At 43.2% G+C, this 21,178-nt stretch overlaps 1 protein-coding gene across 1 annotated transcript in view; it reads right to left on the minus strand.

The window, feature by feature from the left end:
• LOC149310456 (DNA mismatch repair protein Msh2-like) overlaps positions 1–20,201 on the minus strand; it is a 94,553-nt gene extending 74,352 nt beyond the window's left edge. The window contains exons 1-5 of the mRNA XM_089528977.1: positions 19,875–20,201; positions 13,593–13,747; positions 9,915–10,193; positions 7,641–7,787; positions 2,572–2,721 (exon numbers count right to left, since the gene is read on the minus strand). Coding sequence (XP_089385103.1) covers positions 2,572–2,721; positions 7,641–7,787; positions 9,915–10,193; positions 13,593–13,747; positions 19,875–20,157 — 1,014 coding nt within the window. The 5' untranslated portion in view covers positions 20,158–20,201. The remainder of the gene's footprint in view (positions 1–2,571; positions 2,722–7,640; positions 7,788–9,914; positions 10,194–13,592; positions 13,748–19,874) is intronic.
• Positions 20,202–21,178: the final 977 nt, after the last annotated feature.

Consider the following 21,178-nt stretch of genomic DNA (forward strand, 5'->3'; position numbering starts at 1 on the left):
ATAAAACCCATTTAGAGCTTAGAAATAAAACACTGGTCTCCACAGGGGTATATCCTAAGATCAATAATACTGTACTTGAAAGCATCCCTGCTAGCTTTATAATGTGACTTATATAATCAGCTTTTCCTCATCTTAAAGTAGATACTGACACATTGTGCAGATCACACATTTGCTTCAGCATATTGTCTTTTCAAATGCTATCTGAACCACCAAGACTGCTCATTTTGTTTCATATACTTACAGAACAGGGAGAAGCAGCTACCCAAATTGGGGGGCGGGGGGCTATACATGCCGCACGCTTGACCTGGACTTTCTTCTGTCTCTGAGGATGCGGGAAACAGTAAATGGCCATGGGGGCAATTCTGTCATGTTCTGACCCTCCACATTTGGAGGAAAAGCTCCCCTCAGCCTAAAACAGGCTGGAGAACCAAAAGATGGTGAAAATGCCCCCATGGAATCTAATTAAGAACATTTTTTTTCCTATCAAATTAAGGAAAAAAATCATTAAAAAGGGGGAACCTTTCCCCATCAAGGCATGGGGGGGAAATGTAGCTGCATGCAGCCCCTAAGACCCACCTGAATTCTCCCATCAATCCTTCAAAGTTCCCCCCATCTTTTAAAAAAAATCAGCACAATTTTGGGGTCATTTTTGCTCCAAACCTGCAGAGAATGTCCCACAAGGAGTGAAAAATACGCCCCATGTTTCCAAATATCAGCTTTCAGTGCAGTCCCTCTCAGAAATGGTGCCCAGAAGTGACACATCACTTCCTGTCACCATTTTGAGAGGAGCTACAGAAGATAATGGAAGTATTTGGGCATGCTGGGGACAAGATACCATCTTTGGCCATTGGCTCCCACATAGTTCTTCACTGCTCTTCTAAAGCAAGAATGAGGTGGGGTTTTTTCACATTAAGGGCCACATTTCAGATATTCCCAAGGCCTGCATTCCAGTGGTGAGTAGGCCTGGAGATAAAAAAATGGGAGCAAAAACTCTTTTACATTACATGTAAAAGTAGCACTTACTGCCAATAATGAAGTTTTATGGGAGATATTTCAACTTTTTGAACAAGCAACAAAAATGAACAGAAACTAAGAAACTCATCAAACAATGTTGTAATGATGCATGGCCACTGGGGATAATGGGGAATGGCCACTCCTGCACTCAGCCATAAAAGTTCTCTACACATTTTATTGGTGCAGGCTTTACAAACCAAATATGCTATGCAGAGAAGGGAGAGAACAGAAACAGAAAGTGTGGAAATATTGGGATGATATACTTTTGCCAAGTCTAGGGCTATAGCAATGGGAAGCAACTTGATGCTCTTCAGTGGTTGCACACAACAATATACATAATTCATAGTATCTGGGGCTGTTGGGAGATATAGATCTATTTAAAGTTTGTTAGTCCATGGAACTAAGCAACCTGGCACTCCTCAAATGTTGCTGAACATTTGACAGGTGCCAGGTTGCCTAAATCCATGGGCTAAAATCTTTGAGCACAACAAACTGAGAGAGGAGATTCTATAAATGCTTTTCTCCTCATAACATGCTCCTCCTTGCTTTTCTGCTTGTCTTGGGGAGAAGCTTCAGACAGCTATGTACCAATTTCTATCATGTGTCTTTGTGCAGTGCCAGTCAACATTGTCATTAGTACCATTTCATTCTGTTGGAATAAAAAAAGGAGGAAGAGGGAGAAAAAGAGGGGAAGGAAATGTCACAGCACATTAAAGATTAATTGGCTTTTATTTTTGCATGCTTAATTTAGACAGTACAGTTCAACAAAAAAGCCACCAATATGTAGATGTTTAACAGACCTGGAAATCTGTTAATTGCTGGCTGGATCTGAACGTAGTGACTGCTGGCTGAAAATGAAACCTCATATCCTGTTTTCTCTGCAGTAGATGAAATTGTCCTAATGATGGCAGCCAGAGACTGACCTCTCCATTTTCTAGAAACAGCAAAAACTTGCTTCTGCTATTCAGACCTACACTCCTGAGCTGGGCAGATGTCAGCCATGGTGTGTCAGGAGGCTTACAAAAAGCTTATCCCAAATGACATATTCTTCTCCTATCCCACTCCCTCACCTTTGGTACACAACTGTAAAGAATTTTTTTTCACAAAAGCTACTCTAGTAGCTAAATCTAATTAAGCAGGAAATGTATGGGTAGAATATGGTAAAAATGACAATTATTGCTGCATCTCCTGGTCCTGGCTGTAGCTTTCACCCATTCCAATCCACTTTTCTAACAGTGTGGGATGCCTAAATCGTGTAACATGCATGAAATTTACTGTTATAAGCACATGATGCTGCAACACAAAAGTGATATTTAAACTGGTCCAGTCCATTTCATGGAAAAACTGCTAAACCTAAGTTGGGACACAACTGGAAAGTAAATACTCATTAAAAGAGTGAGAAATGAAATGTAAGTTCATAGAAGAATCAGGGTAGCACCTTAGCAGCATATACCGAAGGGACAGAAAGCCCACAAAGTAACAGTATTCCTAACTTATTTGATGATTCTGGGAGTAATGGATAATACACACAGGCAGGACTAAATTGGAATGACTTACCTGGAAAAGGTTAAGGGCTCTGAAAGCAGCATGATCCAGTGTCATGTACTGATTGAGGTCAAAAGTGGAAAGTTCAAACTGCCCAAAATTAGAGTCATCTGTTAAGAGCTCTAAATACTTCATCACTGCAGCCAAGGAAGAGATGGCAACCTAGACAGAGACACAATTCAATAGAAGTGTTATTCTGGATGCATTCACAAGGGTAGCATGCCACTGATGTACTGTTGGGACTAAGTCTGGATGTACCCCTGGCCCAAACCCTTTTCTTCCAGCATGGGTTTTGCACTTGACTAGCAATAGTTCTAAATCATTGCTAGATGTTTTGACTAGTTCAGTGCTGTTTTTTCACAGATTTGTGGAATAAAGAGTTATGGGAACCACTAACTGTGGAAACAGCATTAAAACCCTATTGCTACCCTGGACAAAGCATTCAAAGTGGATGTTCTCCTCATGCCTCTGGATCCAGAGGTGAGGGAAGTGTGAGTCTCCAGATGTTGTTGAATTACAATTCCCATCTTCCCTATCCAGAACAGTAAATGGTGAGGAATGATGGGAGCTCCAATCCAGCAACATGTGAAGGTTTTTTTTTTAACCATACCATTTTGGTTTCCACACACAGCCCAACACTAAAAATAACTCTTCCCAAAAAATTATCCAGCCCTGCCAGCAACTTCATGTGCCTGTATGATAAGGGTGCCACCAGGTGGATATAATGTATTACAGCAGCCCAAAAGTGGCAACCAAAACTTCAGATGCAACTGGGCAACAGTGCTGTTGCAACTACAGTCACGTTGTCTTGATGCTGAAACAGACGGCCGTAAAGGGGAGGCTCTACACCACCCCTCTGTATGCAGGATCAGGGCTGCAGCAACTCCATGCCATGGCCCTGATCTGGCGTTTTTCCACCCCAAAAAGAAGCAGCAAAATGCAGCTCCTTTTTGGGGCAGAAAAAGGGCACACATGTTGCTGCGGCCTTTCAGCGGTGCAAGTAAATACCATGCCGCCAAAATGCCATTGTAGCCACCACACATGTGGCTTCCCAGTGGGGGGGGGCAGTGTCAGAGCGTGCAGTGTCTAAATACTGCACTTAGATGCCACCTCCATCCCAGCTCTTACTGCTGATCTTTTTTGTCCCTTGGACTTATGGCAACCCCAGGAATGAGAGGCCTCCAAGGCACTCTATCATCAACAACCCTCTTCAGACTCAGGGCTGTGACTTCTTTGGTTGTATCTATCCATCTGGAATGCAAAAAACAACAGTCTCAGTTTAGTCGTCTTGGTTTCTAGAAAGACTTCTGGCTTAATTTGCTCTAGGACCCATTTCTTTGTTTATTTAGCAGTCCACAGTATCTGTAGAACTCTTCTCCAGTACCACATCTCAAATGAGTTGATTTTCTTCCTATCAGCTTTCTTCACTGACCAGCTTTCACAATCATACATAGAATTTGGAAATACAATGGCATGGACAATCTTAATTTTAGTATTCAATTATGTATCTTGACAATTCAGTATCTTGTCTAGCTCTTTCACAGGTGCCCTTCTAAGTCCTAGTCTTCTGATTTCTTGCCTACAGATTAATGATTGAGCCAAAGTATGGAAAATCTTGAACTACTCCAGTGTCTTTGTTATCTACTGTAAAGCAGTATACAGTATACACAATGAAGACACTGAAATATTATATATACCATGATACTGTATATAATTGATCAGTTTTAAACACACACATAAAAAAGACCTATGCTTTATATTGTAATATACAAACTGAAACTGCTAAACATTATGTTAGTCACTTCTCCCCTTCTCTTCCATTAAGTACTGTACATTTGTCCCTCCCAATTCGCAGAGGATCCGTTCTGGACCCTCCCCCCCAAATTGGAAATATCGCAGATATTCAAGCCTCATTGGTTATAATGGGGACACACTCCCAGGTGCGCGCCCCATTTTGTCCCTCCCTGCTTGCTGTCTGCTAAGGACCAAACCACAGATCCCAAGTCCACAATTGGGGAGGGATGAGTATATAGCATTGTAATGTTATGTCAAATCAACTCCAATTTATGACAAGCCTATCATAGGGTTTTCTTGGCAAGATTTATTCAGAGGAGGTTTGTCAATGCTCTTCTCTGAGACTGGAAGCGTATGACTTGCCCAATGCCACCCCCTGGATTCAAACCCTGGTTTCCCAGAGTCTTAGTCTAACACTCTAACCATTACATCATGCTGGCTCTCTATGGAATGCATCTTCTAAAATGATGCCTGCTGATAAAACGCATATGGATAACATCTAAAAACAAAAAGTGTTTCTTGCTTCAGGGCTATTACTTCTACTCATATGAAAAGTTAATCAGTAACTGATAATCCAGTTAATCAAAATTTCTTTCATCAAGTGGCATCTCTTGAAACAATACAGTGTATCTTTGTACTATGGAACAACACTCCAAGAAGAACAGCCCAAGGCCTTTTCTTCCACCAATTACATAACAGCACATGTAAGGTGGGCAATACATACAAAACCCACAGGGCTAACAGAGTACAGTCTTGGGAAAGACTGCATATTCAGAGGTTGGTGGCAAAAACAAAACAAAACAAAACAAAAAAAAACAGAACAGGATCCACTAGGTCTTTGGATCTTCTGCAGCAAATCTACAAGGTTTCTAAGTAAAACTAACCCCCCACCCCCAAAGGTCCAAGGCTGCTTTGTGGTATGTGCTAATTTATCACATGGATCTCCTCTGTTGTAAAACAGGATTGATTGGCTTTTTGAGCAGGTCATTCTGAAGTTATGTTGGGCAGGTCTAAGTGATGTGTTAGGAATCCCTGATTTGCTATAACTAAACTGTAGGTTTGCATATCCAACCACTGGTGGTAGACATAAAATGGGGAAAGATATTACTTGCACACTACAACCACTGTGTAGTTAGTAGTGTGCAGGTAATATCTTTCCCCATTTTATGTCTACCACCAGCAGCATCCGAACTATCTTTCTAAACATTGCTCCAGTTGGTGGTTCTTGAGATTCTACTAAAGAATCCATTCCAAGACTGAAACACCCCCACCCATGCTGAGATGATTGGATTGAAACAGCAACTTTCTACATGACAGCCCTTTGTGTTGAGCAAAGCATCTACCTCATCTATGACATAATGTCCATATATGAAGAGTGGAGCTCACAACATGAGCCCTGTGAACAGGACAGAAAAATGACTTTTTCCAAAAACATATTCTGCCATATGTCTAAAAGGCCACCCAAGGTGACATGGTAGAAAAGGTTTTGTTTTTTTATGCTCAGCACTAAAAGAACTCTTGCGTGGCCTGCAGAAAATTACAGTTCCAATCCTCAGATTTTTCTTTTTTTTTGAAAGACCTGTCAGTAGGTGACACAAAAGACCTGACTTATAACAATAGAGACTACTGCAGCTGAGAACATATAATACTGGGCTATACAAATCAATAGCCTGTTCCAGACAGCTTCATAAATCCTCCATCACCCCATTCAGTAACCTGTACAGCCCTAAGACTTCTCAGCTGCCAAGGAGGTGAGTTAATGTTTAAAGAATATATTTCATCCATTCATCACAACACACCAAAGTAGTTTTCAAATGTATGCATAAGCTTAGAAAATTTACCAATTTTATCACTTCCATCAATTTACCTGCAAGGCCAGCTACCTATGTATTAATATCATTAAAACTACTTGTGTTCTTTTGTTTCCAAATTAACATGTTAAAGACAATAAACTCCAGTCTTAAACCGCCATCTAAACCATCACAAAGAGAGAAGAAGAGGCAGGCACAGCTCCACCATGTCTAGACCCAGAGGCAGATGGAGGACCTTCCCTCCATTACAACTGCTACTGTCCTGACCTTGGATGGAGAGACTGCAAACTAACAATCTGTAAGGTGCTCTGAGAGCCTTTGAGGCTGATGAGCAGGGTAAAAATACTGTAAATAAATAAATAAATAAACAAACTTACAATTGTATATTTATCTCTTAACTGTGTAAGACAATATACATCTCTTCATGTGTCTAATATTCTGTATGACACACACTCACTGATATAATAAAACTCAAAACATAACTTTTAACATTTTTCCTAAGGAATTGTGGGTAACAGCAGACCAAAGCAATGTGAAGAATTGTGCAGCACTGAAAGCATTCTGGTTTGTGTTTCATGTATTACGCTAAAGCCAAAAAGATTAGTGGATTGACGTTCCATGACCACAGAAACAAGTACAAAAACAGGAATAGCTATTTTTTTCTCAGTTCTTACCACCATTCAGAAAAATCTTATATTTGAACTGTAGACAGAAGAGCATTGTGGGGAAATTGCTACTGAAACCAAAGACTATCAGGCTAACACAATGTATTGATCCATATACTAATGCACATGAGTCTTCTCTTGGCAGGGCTTCCTCTCTCTCACCTCCACCCATTGATTTCTGTTCAGAACTCAGCTGCTCGTATTATCTCACTCGCTCACCAGTATGACCATGTCTCCCCTCTGTTGTCATCCCTTCACTGGCTCCCCTTTCTCTTCCGCATTCGGTACAAGCTTCTCCTGCTCAACTTTAAAGCCCTCCATGGGCTGGCCCCCCCCTATCTCTCCGAACTACTTTCTTCCTACATCCCCACACGTTCCCTCCATTCTGGTAGCCAAGGTCTCCTGTCCCAGCCCAGGATTTCCACTGCCCCGTCCCGGATTCGTCCCTTCTCGCTTGCCGCCCCTCACTCCTGGAACCTCCTTCCCTTACAAGCACGACTCAACACGTCTCTAACCAGCTTCAAAGCCGAGTTAAAGACCATATTGTTTAGGGAAGCGTTCCCAGGGAGTCTGTGATTGTGTCCTGGTTGTTCAGATGCTTGACTCAATTGTGGATATTGCTGTTTTAACTTGTTTTATATGATGTTTTTAATTTGTTGCTTTAACTTTTAGATTGTACGCCATAGGCAGGCTTTTATATTCTTGATTTTACTTGGTTTTGTACAGCGCTGTGTAGATTTATGGCGCTTTATAAATAAAGCTAATAATAATAATAATAACATGAATCAAATCACCCAGTTTGGTTACCCACCTGTTTGTCCATCTCAGGCAACGTAGCACTAGACACACGCTCTTTCTTTTTTGATCTCAGCAAACGGTTAAGATCTTGAACAATGTCTTTTGTTGAAAATTCACTTTTTTTCCTGTCTGTGATCAGAATTCCTCCTCTCTGAACCACCTGCATAATCATAATCATAAGTGTCAATTTTTCAAACTGCAGCCTCTCTTATCAAGCAGTTCAATACTGTAACATGAGATAGGTGATTAGACCAGATGTTCTGGATCACCATTTCAGTAAAGTCAAGGCAGTATGACCAATTGATACAAATTACTCGAGTTGTAGTCCAAAATATCTGGAGGGCTCCAGATTGCCTACACTGTTTTATACCATTTCCTTTCCTAGCTGCATGCTGGGGGAAACTTAGGGTTTAAAATGTATGGAATGGAGAAACAGTGAATCTCAGCATAAGCACAATTCCTTTCAAAAATCATAACTAGAGACAAAGAACGATGGATTGTTGAGCTTGTCCATGAACAAGGGACAACGGAAGGGACAGGAATAAAGTGCCCCTCTAGATCCTACAATTCACAATATTCTTCACCAAAGACTATGCTGGCCAGGGCTGATGGGCCTTGCAGTCCAAGATCATTTGATCATGCACTTCCACCTCTGTTATGGGTGGGAAGAGAACAACTTGTTGGTGACAGATAACAGTTCTTGACCATATTTGATCCTTATTATAAGTGGCACTGAGCCTTTACAACAAGGGTGGGCAAAGTGAGTCCCATGAGCTGCATGCAGAGGAATTTTTGTGGTCTCAGGATCCCTTAGGAGTCAAAAATTGTCTCTAAATGCCCTCGGGGGGGATTTCTGCAATGTTATGGGGGCCCCTAAGGACCATTTTAGACCTATCCAAGACCCTCTTTAAAACCAGACATAAACCTGGAGTTACTTCCAATCACTTCCTATTTTGAAAATAAGGCCCTGCCTGAGCCTGAAATGGCTGGGCTGAAGGCTAAAATGGGGCAGCAATGCTGCCCACAGTTCCTAAAGGCTGTTCAGGAGTATATGAGGGCATAAAAACCTTTTGGCTTATTTTTTGAGGGGGTTGGATGGAAGGATGTCACCCCACCTCCCCAGGTTTCCTAGGGGACTAATGTGGCCTCCTAGCCTCTCACAGTTGCCTACCCCTGCTTTACAACATTGGCTTTCCCCATGTATACAAAAATCATTCTTGTGAGCAGAAACAAGCTTGGTGCAATTTATGTTGTTCATTACCATAACTGTAACTGCAATTCTCACTTCAGAGAACCTCAGGAAAAGCAAACACATTCTCCCTTCCAAGAGGTAAGAGGAAGGAACCACTGGGAAGCTGACATCCCAAACCTGTTTACCCAAAAGGGAAACCAAAAGTAACAGCAAAAGACCACAAAATTTATCTCATGAAGGCATAAACCTCACTGAATTTGTTCCTGAGTGAATGTACATTGACTGCAGCACAGCTAAGGCACACAAGTACAGTCTGCTCTACCCATACGCGGGGATCCATTCTGCCCCCCCCCCCCAGTGTATGGGGAAAAGAGCGTATGCTCAAGCCCCATAGGAAATAATGGGGCACATGCTCGCAGCGGCACATGGGGCATGCGGTGCAAGTACGCACCTCATTATTTCTGCCTGGGCTTGCCTTCCGCGTGAGCTCAAAGCCATGGAAGGTAAGCCCACCAATAAGGAGGGCCGACTTTAAATCATTATGCCAAATGCAACAGTAAGCAGTCACCAATTTTAAATACTAAAGAGGGGTTGGGCCCGGTCTCCACTAGGTTGTTTTGGTGGCCACTCAATGTCAACTTTTTTTAAAAAAAAACCAAGTCATTCTTTCTTCCTAGAGGCCCCATGAGTAACCATTTTGTTTCAACAGTGTGCCGTGCTAGACTCCAAGAGAGTCAAGAATTGAGACTCTTTTTCTCTTCCTAGTTTTTGCACATGTTGGAGAAAGATGCCCAAGTCCAGAAGCCTTCCGTACATAGTGTTTCCAACTAAAATTTTTAACTAAATAGAAAGAATCTGTAGTTAAGCCCAATAAAAATCTTGCAAGCACTGGAATTCTGAAAAGTTATTGTCAACCTGCTGCTCTCTTCTGTACCCCAACATCAAGCCTTCCAGATGTTGTTTGACTGCAGGGTCCATCCATCCTGGCCAGCAGAGCAAATGGTGAGAGAAGATAGGAGTGTAATCCAATAAGAATGGTAGGGTTGGAAGTTTACACAAACAAAGTCTCCAGGCTACCAATTTTTTGAAGCTTACCTGTCTCAGTTTCTCCATATCTCCACCGGTCTCTCCAAGAGGTAGCACACACTCCTTTGGTCCCATCTGGACTAGCAGAGCTTCTAGGTTTGAAAACTGATCATTATCTGGAAACTCGCACACTTCTAGCTTTCTCACTAAAGTATCCACAAACCCAACTCCAACAACTTTTTGTCCGTCAGCTGACATTAGCTTAATGCCCATAACACCAACAGATGATGACATCTCATGGTTGCCAAATAGAATATCCTCAAATTGGGCAAGGTTCCCTGGAGAACCCTATTTGAAAAGAAAGGAGAGGGGAAGGAAAACACAAATAAAGACCCAGTTTTGAATTACAGAAAAATGAAAATACACTTTAAGCAAGCTGCCAAAATATCAAACAGGATTTTCTTCACATTAGACTTTTGGATATTACTATCTGAATAGTCAGATGACACTTGAAGAAATAAAATGTTAATCATGTACACCACCATAAGGGAAACTCCCTGCCCATAGCAATGTCAACTAAAATATTACAGCGCGCTCACGTCATACGCGAGCGTGCTTTACGCGGCTTGAGCATACGCGCTCAAGCTGCGGGGTGCGCACGGGGGCGAAGCGTCCCATTCAATTGAATGGGCGCGCGCGCCCGTTGCGCCCTGTGCGCTGCTGCGCACGAGCCCCATTGTTTCCAATGGGGCTTGAGCATAGGTGGAATTCACCTTACGCGGAGGGATCCGGAACGGATCCCCACGTAAGACGAGGGCCCACTGTACTATTTTAAAATAGTGCTGCTTCCCCTTGCAGCTTACTTTATTCCCATAAAAAGCAACTCAGGGATTTTGTGGAACAGCATTGGAGCTCTAGGGAGAAATCAGCAAAAATCACCTCCCCCATCCTGCAAGAGCATCTTCCTGATCTTTCATCTGCAGAAGAGGATGTCTGGATCTAACCCAGTATTCTAAAGCCATAGGGTACTGTTATTCAAGTAACATTTATTAAATAGTTAAGAAGCTTTTGACTCCATGCTTCTTTTTTTATTTCTTGCTAAAAAGTGAAATTAAAGTAAAGTTGCCCAAAACCTTGAATCCAAGTTTTAGGAGAAAGGTATTAAATAATATAAATCTAATAAAAAGAGGTGGACAAACCTAGAGAACTAAAAAGGCAGATAGCATTCAGCAGGCTTAATATCCATATATCCTGGCAGAGATAGATTTGGCATCATCAATGAATTGTGTCACATGTGCTGAATTTCACACAGACTTCATCTTCTGTGGACTGCTTTTTAAGTTTAGAAGGAAAGGTAAGCAACTGAACAGAAAAACAGTGTCCAAATCCCTTGGATATTTAGTATTGTATTTTATAATCAAGCACCTCCAACAGAACTTAGATGTTCCATAGGGCTAAGAGTGTGTACAGTCCCTAGCCTTTGGGCCTAATTCTCACTGAAACAATAAATCTGCATTTAAGCTGAGCCATGCCAGGCTAAAGGTGGGTGCTGTCTGTTCTTCAGATAAATAATTTCCTTCATCCAGAAAAGCAGTTATTGCAGAGAAGGGCTCTATCTTTAAAAAAAAAAATTGTACAGAACAGCAGTTAACCATGTGATGATCATCTGAACTGACAGTGTGCAGAACAGAACTTAGAACAATTATCTGATTTGCATTACAGCTTCCACAGTTCCTCAAGCAGCATGACTGTGATCACATTGGCTGGGCAATTCTGGGAGCTGCAATTTAAAAAAAAAGTTTTTCCAAGCTCAGACTGACACAGGTTTACCACATCAACAAGATCTAATTTCCTGTCTCCTATAAACTTAAAGATACTCAACCCGCAGAGGAGTTAGTGTCTAAAAATAGATTCCAGCTCCTGAAAATATTAAGAATTTATCTAGTTCTATAAGCTGCCTCCAATTGTCTTCCTAGGGCAGCGGTTCTCAACCTGTGGGTCGCAACCCCTTTGGAGAGGGGTCGGCAACTTCTGGCCCGCGGAGGCCTTTTGGCCGGCCCCTGCCTGCCCCCGCCGCTGATTGCGGCTTTTCCCCGGTCCCGGGCGCCGCCATTTTATTCCAAAATGGCGACGAAGTCTCGCGCAACCTTCCCCAAGGTTGCACGATACTTTGCCGCCATTTTGAAAAAAATGGCGGCGCCTAGAGGTGAAGTCTCGCGCGACCACAAGAAAGGTCTCGCGAGACTTCGCTGAGGCCCGCTGCAGCCACCAGAGCCCTCAAACAGGGCTCCGATGGCGGCAGCGGGCCTCTGGGAGGCCCGATGCCATCGCTGGGGCCCTCCAGGAGGGCTCCTGCGGCGGCAGCGGACCTCCCAGAGGCCTGTTGCCTTCCCTGGAGCCCTCCAGGAGGGCTCCTGCGGCGGCAACGGGCCTCTGGGAGGCCCGTTGCCTTCCCTGGGGTCCTCTAGGAGGGCTCCGGCGGCGGCAGCGGGCCTCCGAGAGGCCCATTGCGTTCACTGGGGTCCTCCTGGAGGGCTCCAGCGGCGACAGCAGGCCTCTGGAAGGCCTGTTGCTGTCGCCGGGGCCCTCCAAGAAGGCTCCGGCGGTGGCAGCGGCCCTCTGGGAGGCCCGTTGCCTTCACTGGGGCCCTCCAGGAGGGCTCCTGCGGTGGCAGCAGGTCTCCCAGAGGCCCGTTGCCTTTGCTTGGGCCCTCCAAGAGGGCTCCTGCGGCGGCAGCGGGCCTCTGGCGTCAGGGGCTGGCAAAGAGGGGGAGGCCTCCAGCACTGGCGGCCCCCGACGGCTCTTTCCTGGCCTCTGACAGGGCCTGGGGCCCCGTCAGGGGCTGGCAAAGAGGAGGAGGCCTGGCCCCCAGGGGGTGGAAGCTCTGCCCTGGGGGTGGAAGCTCCACCCCCGGCACGCAGCCCCGCCCGAGGAGGGTGGAAGCTCCACCCCCCCGGCTTCGTCCCCCCAGTTGTCTGAGGGACAGCAACCCGGCCCCCAGCTCAAAAAGGTTGCTTACCCCTGCCTTTGGAGGTCGAACAACCCTTTCACAGGGGCCATCTAGGACTATCAGAAAACACATATTTCCGATAGTCTTAGGAACCGAGACACCGCTTCTCTATGGTTGGGGGTCACCACAACATGAGGAACTGCATTAAAAGGTTGGAACATTAGGAAGGTTGAGAACCACTGTCCTAGGGGATAGCAGAGAAGTACCTGATACAGATTAATTTGCACAACTCTGTGATGGCTAACTGCTAGCTGAAAAGATATTTCAGTCATAGCAGGATATAGGATGTAATTTTATTGGTGATTTACACTGGATATTATATTCAAACATAAGACAATTTGTAGAGTGGTGCTTAGTAGAAGCAGGGAAACAGCAGAGAAAGCAGAGATTACCTTTGCTGCTATGCCACACTTGTGTACAGTCGGCCCTTCTTATACACAGATTTTTTATACACGGATTCAAGCATACACGGTTTGAAAATGTTCCAAAAAAGTTTAAATTTACCTTGATTTTCCATTTTTTATTAGGGACACCATTTTGCTGTGTCATTATATTTAATGGGACTTGAGCATACACGGATTTTGTTATACACGGGGGATCTTGGAACCAAACCCCAGCGTATAACAAGGGTCCACTGTAATGACTTAAACCCTGGTCACTATCATGCCTATAGCTAAATTACCCTTCTGTTACAGTCATATTGCTATTTACTCAAACTGGTTATGACAAAGACATACCTTGTACGCCAGATACCATTCACTCTCTTTGGTGGATTTATTTCCGGCTTTGTTCTTGTACACCTGAGCCCTATATTGACGCACCAGAAGCAGATCCCTCAAAAAGGATTCAAAATTCATCTTGCTAAGGGCAACACTCTCCAGTTTCCGGCTTCCTAAGGAATGAGAAACAAGTTTAAGGGATCTGGTTGACATATCACATAGAGGAAGTATAATCCAATCACATTAAGCACTGTTAAGTCACACCATTTTTAAATGGAAAATTAATTAGGCACATGTGTTGTTCTTCTTGAACTCAACTCTGCTAAATTGGGCAAAATGATAGTTCTTACATTTTTGTGACAAGGTATTAAAAATAACCTTTGGTTTCAGAAAACAAACACGCCAAAACAGTTCATATACAAGAATCCTCATTGATTCAATTTCTCTACTGTATATAAACTAAGTGAAGGCAGAAGGTAGATTTTGACCAAATGGAATATCCCTTGATAATCTACAATAGACTAGTAAAGAGTTATGTGTTCCACTCATTTAATCACAACAGTTAACAAAATGATAACACATCTGCACACTTAATTATACTGCTGAAATGAAGGAAATGTGGAGTTAGCAAGACAGGATTTATATATGTAATGACTATAAAGCTCTGTTCAGTTCTGGTCTTAAAATATTTTTCAAGATTCACTTCCAAGAATTCATTAGTTCTAAATCCATAATTTCTGCTCAAGCCTCTGGTTTCTGCCTCTTTTTTTAGTGACTGATTAAAAACAAGTAGATTCTGCAAACCTTGTTTTCATCCTTACAACAGCCATGGGAGGAAAGTTAAACTGAAATAACAAGTGACCTTCAGTCAATCATTCTGCATCTACACTGCACAATTAATGCATCTTAACACTTTAACTCCCATGACTTAATGTTATGGGATTATGTGATGTGTTGTTTTGTGAGATATTTAGCCTTCTCTGTCAGAGAGTTCTTGGCCCTAACAAACTATATATCCCTGGATTCAATAGAATGGTCAGAACATGGTGTCAAACTGTATTGATTCTGCAGTGTGGCAGCCGCCTCAATGAAAGTCATGGCTGAATGGGGATCTGAATCCAAGTTTCTGCAGTTCTAAAAAAATATGTCATGGGGTTATTTCTTCTGCATAATACTTTGGCACTTTAATTTTTAATCTATATTTAAGAAATCATTTAGTGCCTTCTGTAGTTACTGGCAATGTTTGAAGTCTTGATAAATCACTAAAAATATCTAACTATAACATTATCAGTTAATCAGAAAATACAAACACAAACACCATCCTTTTGAATGCTTCCCAGCAGGTCTTAGTACTATCGTTAAAAAAAAACATGCAGCTATACTATTTTTCTTCATGAATTATTTTTCCATGGAAACCAAAACTGAAATAATTAGGAATCCATCTCCACCCTGCCCACAGACTCTTCCATCAACACATGTGAGAGATAGGAAACTATTCAGTAAAAGCCTCCTCTGGAAGCATCCTCAGCAATGTCTGACAGGTTTATCAGCAGCTTTTTCTGGCACAGATCTTGATCAAATCAGCTGCTAAATTCTGCAAATTAAAGGGATGTCTTGAGAGATATTGGCATGCAAAGGAATCTCGTAGCACCTTTGAGGCTAACTGTGTGAAGTTGAAATACAGTCAGCCCTTCTTATAGACTGATTTTTTATACACGAATTCAAGCATCCATGGTTTGAAAATGTTTTTAAAAAGTATAAATTTCAAATATCAAACCTTGATTTTCCATTTTTTATAAGGGACACCATTTTGCTATGTCATTATATTTAATGGGACTTGAGCATCCACAAATTTTGTTATCCATGGGGGATCTTGGAACCAAACCCCAGTGTATAACAAGGGTCCACTGTATAAGCTATTATAGACTTGTTTTACTTCCTCAGATGTAGGGGTCAAGCCTACGGAAGCTTATGCTACAACTTTCACACAGTTCATCTCAACGGTACTATGTAACCCTTTTGCATACTGATATTACAGACTAACACTGCTATGTCTCTCAGTTTTGAACGAGAGTTACAGAAAATTAACAGAACTCTACCTTTGCTTTTTAGTTCCAGCCTCATGATGGTGAACCTATGGCACACATGTCCTCTCTGGCACATAAAGCTATTTTGGAGGGCACACGAAGAAATGGGAGAGTGGGGGAAGAAGAGGAACAGGCATGTACCTGTTCCACTCCCCCCCCCCCCACCACTTTTACTGGGTTTTTAGCATTCACTGGGGAAAGTCCCGCCCAGGGAAGTCCTGCCCCGGAAGGCAGACATCCTGCCCCCAGCACCGGATAACACCTGGTGATGGAATGCCTTTGAGTTAGGGCACTCAGTCCCTAAAAGGTTTGCCATCACTGTTCTAGTCCAATGACTGTTTTACTAGCATTCTGTTTTATGTGATCGTGAAACAAACTAATGTGTACACTGTTGTGCATGTTGATGTGATCTATAGATACAGGCACATATGTTCTCTGTTCTGGTGCCCTGATTATTATAGCTTCTTAGACAATTTGCAATCCAAAAACATATTATGTTATTCTTTATTTGAATTTATTTACCAACCAGATGCCTGTAAAAAGTCCACTAATAGAGCATGAATGCAACAGCACCATCTTTCTGCACCAACTGGTACTTCTCAAAGACTTGCTATCTGTGATGGGGTTAATCCAATACTGAAAACTTATTTCAATACTGAACCAATTTTTAAAGTATTGTTTTGTGTTAAATTCAAAGACCCAGGGCTGGGGAATAGGAGTAAGAGTACGAGGTTTTTACAGGAGTAGGAGTGGGAATAAGGAGTAACAAAATATATTTGTTACTCCTTATTCATATTATATTGTACATGCAAACACCAAAAAAACAATTTTATTATATTGCACTGGGGAAGGGACTGGGAGGCAAAGAGAGACACTTACTTACTTTTACACATACACAAACACACACACACACCAGCCTTGCAAAGCAACCGGGACTTTTCCCCAGGGCTGGGGAGTAGGAGTAAAGAGTAAGAGATTTTTACAGGAGTAGGAATAACATAAAGAAAAAATATCTTCTTCCAGACGAGTAACCTCAAAATCACCACTACTCCCCAGCTCTGCAAAGAACATAATAAAAATGTCATACCATGCACAGTTATTTCACTAATTCAATAGTTTTATCAATTCAGTAGTTAATCGACTTTAAGTGCAGATGCTGATGTTCCAGTGCCATTTTTAAAGTACTTTTGAACAGATTATTTTGTGTTTCATATGAACAAATTAAAGTGTTTTGAAATTCCATTATAAGGCTTAAACCATTTTCTTACTTTTTGCGGGATGAGTACAATTCAAAATTTTGTAGGTATAGAGATGACTAGTAATGGTGGTTGTTGAAGTCAGACCCAGGGCTGCATCCGCACTACAGAAATAATCCAGTTTGACACCACTTTAATGGCCAATGCGATGGAATTCTGGGATTTGTAGTTTGGGGATAATTAGTCTTCCCTGTCAGAGAGCTTTGGTGCCACAACAAACTACAAGTCCTAGTATTCTATAGCATTACACAGGGCAGTTAAATTAGTGAGGATGCAGCCCAGGGACTGACCTGGAGTTTCCATGACATCGGGAAACGATGCACTATCAGGAGCAACTTAGGGAGCCTGGAGAAGAGATGATTAAGAGATGATATGATAGCCTTGTTTAAATATTTGAAGAGATGTCATATTGAGGAGGGAGCAAGCTTGTTTTCTGCTGCTCCGGAGAATAGGGCCCAGAACAATGGATGCAAGCTACAGGAAAAGAGATTCTACCACAACATTAGGAGGCATTTCCTGACAGTAAGAGCTTGTTGGACAGTGGAACACACTCCCTCAGAGAGTGGTGGAGTCTCCTTCTTTAGAGGTCTTTAAACAGAGGCTGGATGGCCATCTGTCAGGAGTGCTTTGATTGTGTATTCCTGCAGGACAGAATGGTGTTGGGCTGCAGGGTCCACCTCTATGATTCTATGACTTTTTGTCCTGTTTGTTTGTTTGTTTGTTTAAAATCTACAGTAGACCCAATGAACTTGGTAATTTGGTAAGTATGCACCTACCGTAAGTTCAAGTGACTAAATAAGTTAATTGATAGGATTAAGAAAAACAGAGGTTAGATGGCCATCTGTCAGGGGTGCTTTAGTTATGTATTCCCTAATGGCAGAAGGGGTTTGGACTGGATGGCTCTTGTGGTCTCTTCCAACTCTGTAAGGTTTCACCTGTACACTGATGATACCCAGCTCTATCACTCCTTTCCACCTAATTCCAAGGAAGCTGTTCCTGCCCTAAACCAGTGTCTGGTCGCTGTAATGGATTGGATGAGGACAAGCAAATTTTAAGGTGTACTGTTTTTAAATGGGCTTGTTTTTCATTTCTTGTTCGCCACCTTGAGTCTCACCCTATATTGGGAGAAAAGTGGGATATAAGACAATAATAATAATAATAATAATAACAACAACAACTGTATAATTCAGGATTCCCAGCTTACATTTCTACATTCGTTTCTACAGTGTAGATATGTGTGTGTGTTTGCTGCATGCCTTCAAGTCATTTCCGGTTTATCATGGCAGGCCTGGTGAACCTATAATAGAATTATGGAGTTGGGAGAGACTGCAAGGGCCATCCAGTCCAACCCCATTCTGCCATGCAGGAACTCACAATCAAAGCATCCCCAACAGATGGCCATCCAGCCTCTGTTTAAAGACCTCCAAAGAAGGTCCAAAGATGGGCTGGCCCCTCCTTACTTATCAGACCATCTTTCTCCTCACCTTCCCACTAGGGCCCTCCGTTCTGGTAGTCAAAGTCGGCTGTCCCAGCCCAGGATTTCCTCTGCCCCATCTCAGATTCACCCCTTTTCACTCGCTGCCCCTCACTCCTGGAACCTTCTTCCCCCGCGAGCAAGGGCCATCACTTCTTTAACCAGCTTCAAAACGGAGTTGAAGACCATCCTGTTCAGAGAAGCGTTCCCAGGCATCGCATAATTGTCGCTGCTATTTGATGTTCTTTTGTTGTCTGTTTTATTCAATCATTTCCTGTATTGCTATGTATTTTATATGTATTATCCTACTAGAGGTCCCTTCCCCACCACCACTCCCTTTGTGTCGTGTCTTTTTAGATTGTAAGCCTGAGGGCAGGGAACTGTCCAATTAAAAAGATTGTATGTACAGCGCTGTGTAAATTTACAGCGCTTTATAAATAAAGGTTAATAATAATAATAAGGAGACCCCACTACACTCCAAGAGAGTTTGTTCCACTGTTGACTAGCCCTTACTGTCAGGAAGTTCCTCCTAATGTTGAGCTGGAATCTCTTTTCCTGGAGCTTGCATCCATTGCTCCGGGTCCTGTTCTCTGGAGCAGCAGAAACCAAATCAGCTCCTTCCTCAGTATGACATCCCTACAGATATTTAAACAGGGCTATCATATCACCCCTTAACCTTCTCTTCTCCAGGCTCCCTGAGTTTTTCCTCATAGGGCATGGTTTCCAGACCCTTCACCATTTTAGTCACCCTCCTTTGGACATGTTCGTTTCTCAATGTCCTTTTTGAATTGTGATGCCCAGAACTGGACACAATATTCCAGGTGGGGCCTGACCAGAGCAGAATACAGTGGCACTATTACTTCTCTTGATCTAGACACTATACTTCTATTGATGCAGCCTAAAATTGCATTGGCCATTTTAGCTGCTGCATCACACTGTTGACTCATGTTCAACTTGTGGTCTCCTTGTCTCGTCTGCCGCTCTGAAATTACGGAATGGCCTGCCAGAGGAGATCTGCCATATTACTACTCTTAACACCTTTAAAAAGGCTATCAAGATGGATGTCTTTTTTTTCCTGGAGCAACCCTCCCATTCCGCCAACCTAATTACCCCTTGTTTGTCCAAGTGCCTCTCCCCAATGTTGCCTATTTTAAATAGATTTTAATTTGTAACTTTAGCTGTTGGCATTTTAGTTGTAAGGCAAGAGGTGAGGGAATATGTGACTTTTAGTTGTGTATACGTTACGTGTTTGTTTATGTATTCTATTGTAACCTGCCTTGATCCTTGTGGAAAGGCCGGATATAAATAAAGTTATTATTGGAGAGTTCCTCCAGAGGGGCTTTGCCATTGCCATCCTCTGAGGCTGAGAGAGCGTGACTTGGCCAAAGGCCTCCTATTGGGTTTTTTCCAAAGCCAAGGCGGGATTCGAACCCTGGTCCCCAGAGGGTTGAGTCCACAGTCCCCGAAAGGGCCTGGTTGTTACCTGAGCCCAGGATGCGGATGACGGCCTTGGTCTTGAAGACCTCTCTGGCGGCCAGGACGGCGTCGCTGCCGTGGACGGTGTAGTAGTCGCCCCGCTCGAAGAAGCGGATGGTGGTGCTGGGCTTCTCAGGCAGGGCCAGGACGGCGCGGACGAAGCCGCTCTCGGCGGTGGAGCCCTCGGGCCAGCAGCCCTCGCGCGGGGAATTGGAGGACGAGGAGGACAGGGAGGGGAAGGAGGAGGAAGAAAACGAGGACGAAGAGGAAGAGTTCATGGAGGCCGCCATGTTGAAATCTCCCGCCAACAACAGCGCCGCCGAGAGCCCTTCCGGCCACCGTACTGCCCACTTCCTTCCCCTATCCCGCCCTTTCGGCCACCGTACTTGCCCACTTCCCCCTCTACCCCGCCCCCAAACGCGTTCTGAGCGGAAAGGACCTTCTCGGACGCCGTCTTGAAACCATGGCAACGGGGCCTAGTCTGAAAATTGAGGCCTTCCGACTGTGTCCTTTAATAAGGGATTTCTTTTTTCCCCCTTTGGACTTCAGCTCCCAGAATCCCCGCCTATTAGTCAACATGGCTGAGGGCTTCTGGGAGATGTAGTCCAAAAAATCCTCTTAAAGGACAAACGAAGAGAAATAACCAAATTTACAGCGCTTTATAAATAAAATGTAATAATAATAATAACAACCTGGTTTGGCAGCGCTTTAACTCTTTGTCTGCCTCTTTGCTATGGAATTCTGGGAGTTGGAGTTTGTTGTGGGGCCCAGAGCGGTCGGAGCTCTGCTCCGCTCTGGGCCCACAACAAACTCCAACTCCCAGAATTCCATAGCCTTTGAGCCACAAAAGAGTTAAAGCGCTGCCAAACCAGGTTATTTCTCCAGTGTGGATGCAGCCAGCCCAAAGTGCAAATTGCACTATAGATCCAAAACACACTTTACAGATTTTCTCGCATCTTTACTCAGAGGTGTTCCACATTGTGCAACAGAACTTACTTCCATACATTGGAATGCAGCCTTGCAACAGAATGTAATCCTACGCATATATATTAAGTAGTTGTTGTGTGACTTTAATTCATTTTTGGTTCATGGTGCCCTTAAGGCGTATCTATCATGGGTTTTCTTTGTCAAGATTTGTTCCAAGGATTGCCTTTGCCTTCCTCTGAGGCTGAGAGTGTGCGACTCCCATAAGGTCACCCAGTGAGTTTCCATGGCTGAGTGGGGATTCAAATCCTTGTCTCCAGAGTTGTAATGCAGCACTCAAAACAGTACACCACACTTGGTCTCATATTAGGCATGAAACCCAATTTA

The sequence above is a fragment of the Sceloporus occidentalis genome, unplaced genomic scaffold, assembly GCF_023333645.1.
Source record: "Sceloporus occidentalis isolate IW3139 unplaced genomic scaffold, rSceOcc1.0.p SCAF_6, whole genome shotgun sequence".
In the NCBI taxonomy this organism is placed as follows: domain Eukaryota; kingdom Metazoa; phylum Chordata; class Lepidosauria; order Squamata; family Phrynosomatidae; genus Sceloporus; species Sceloporus occidentalis.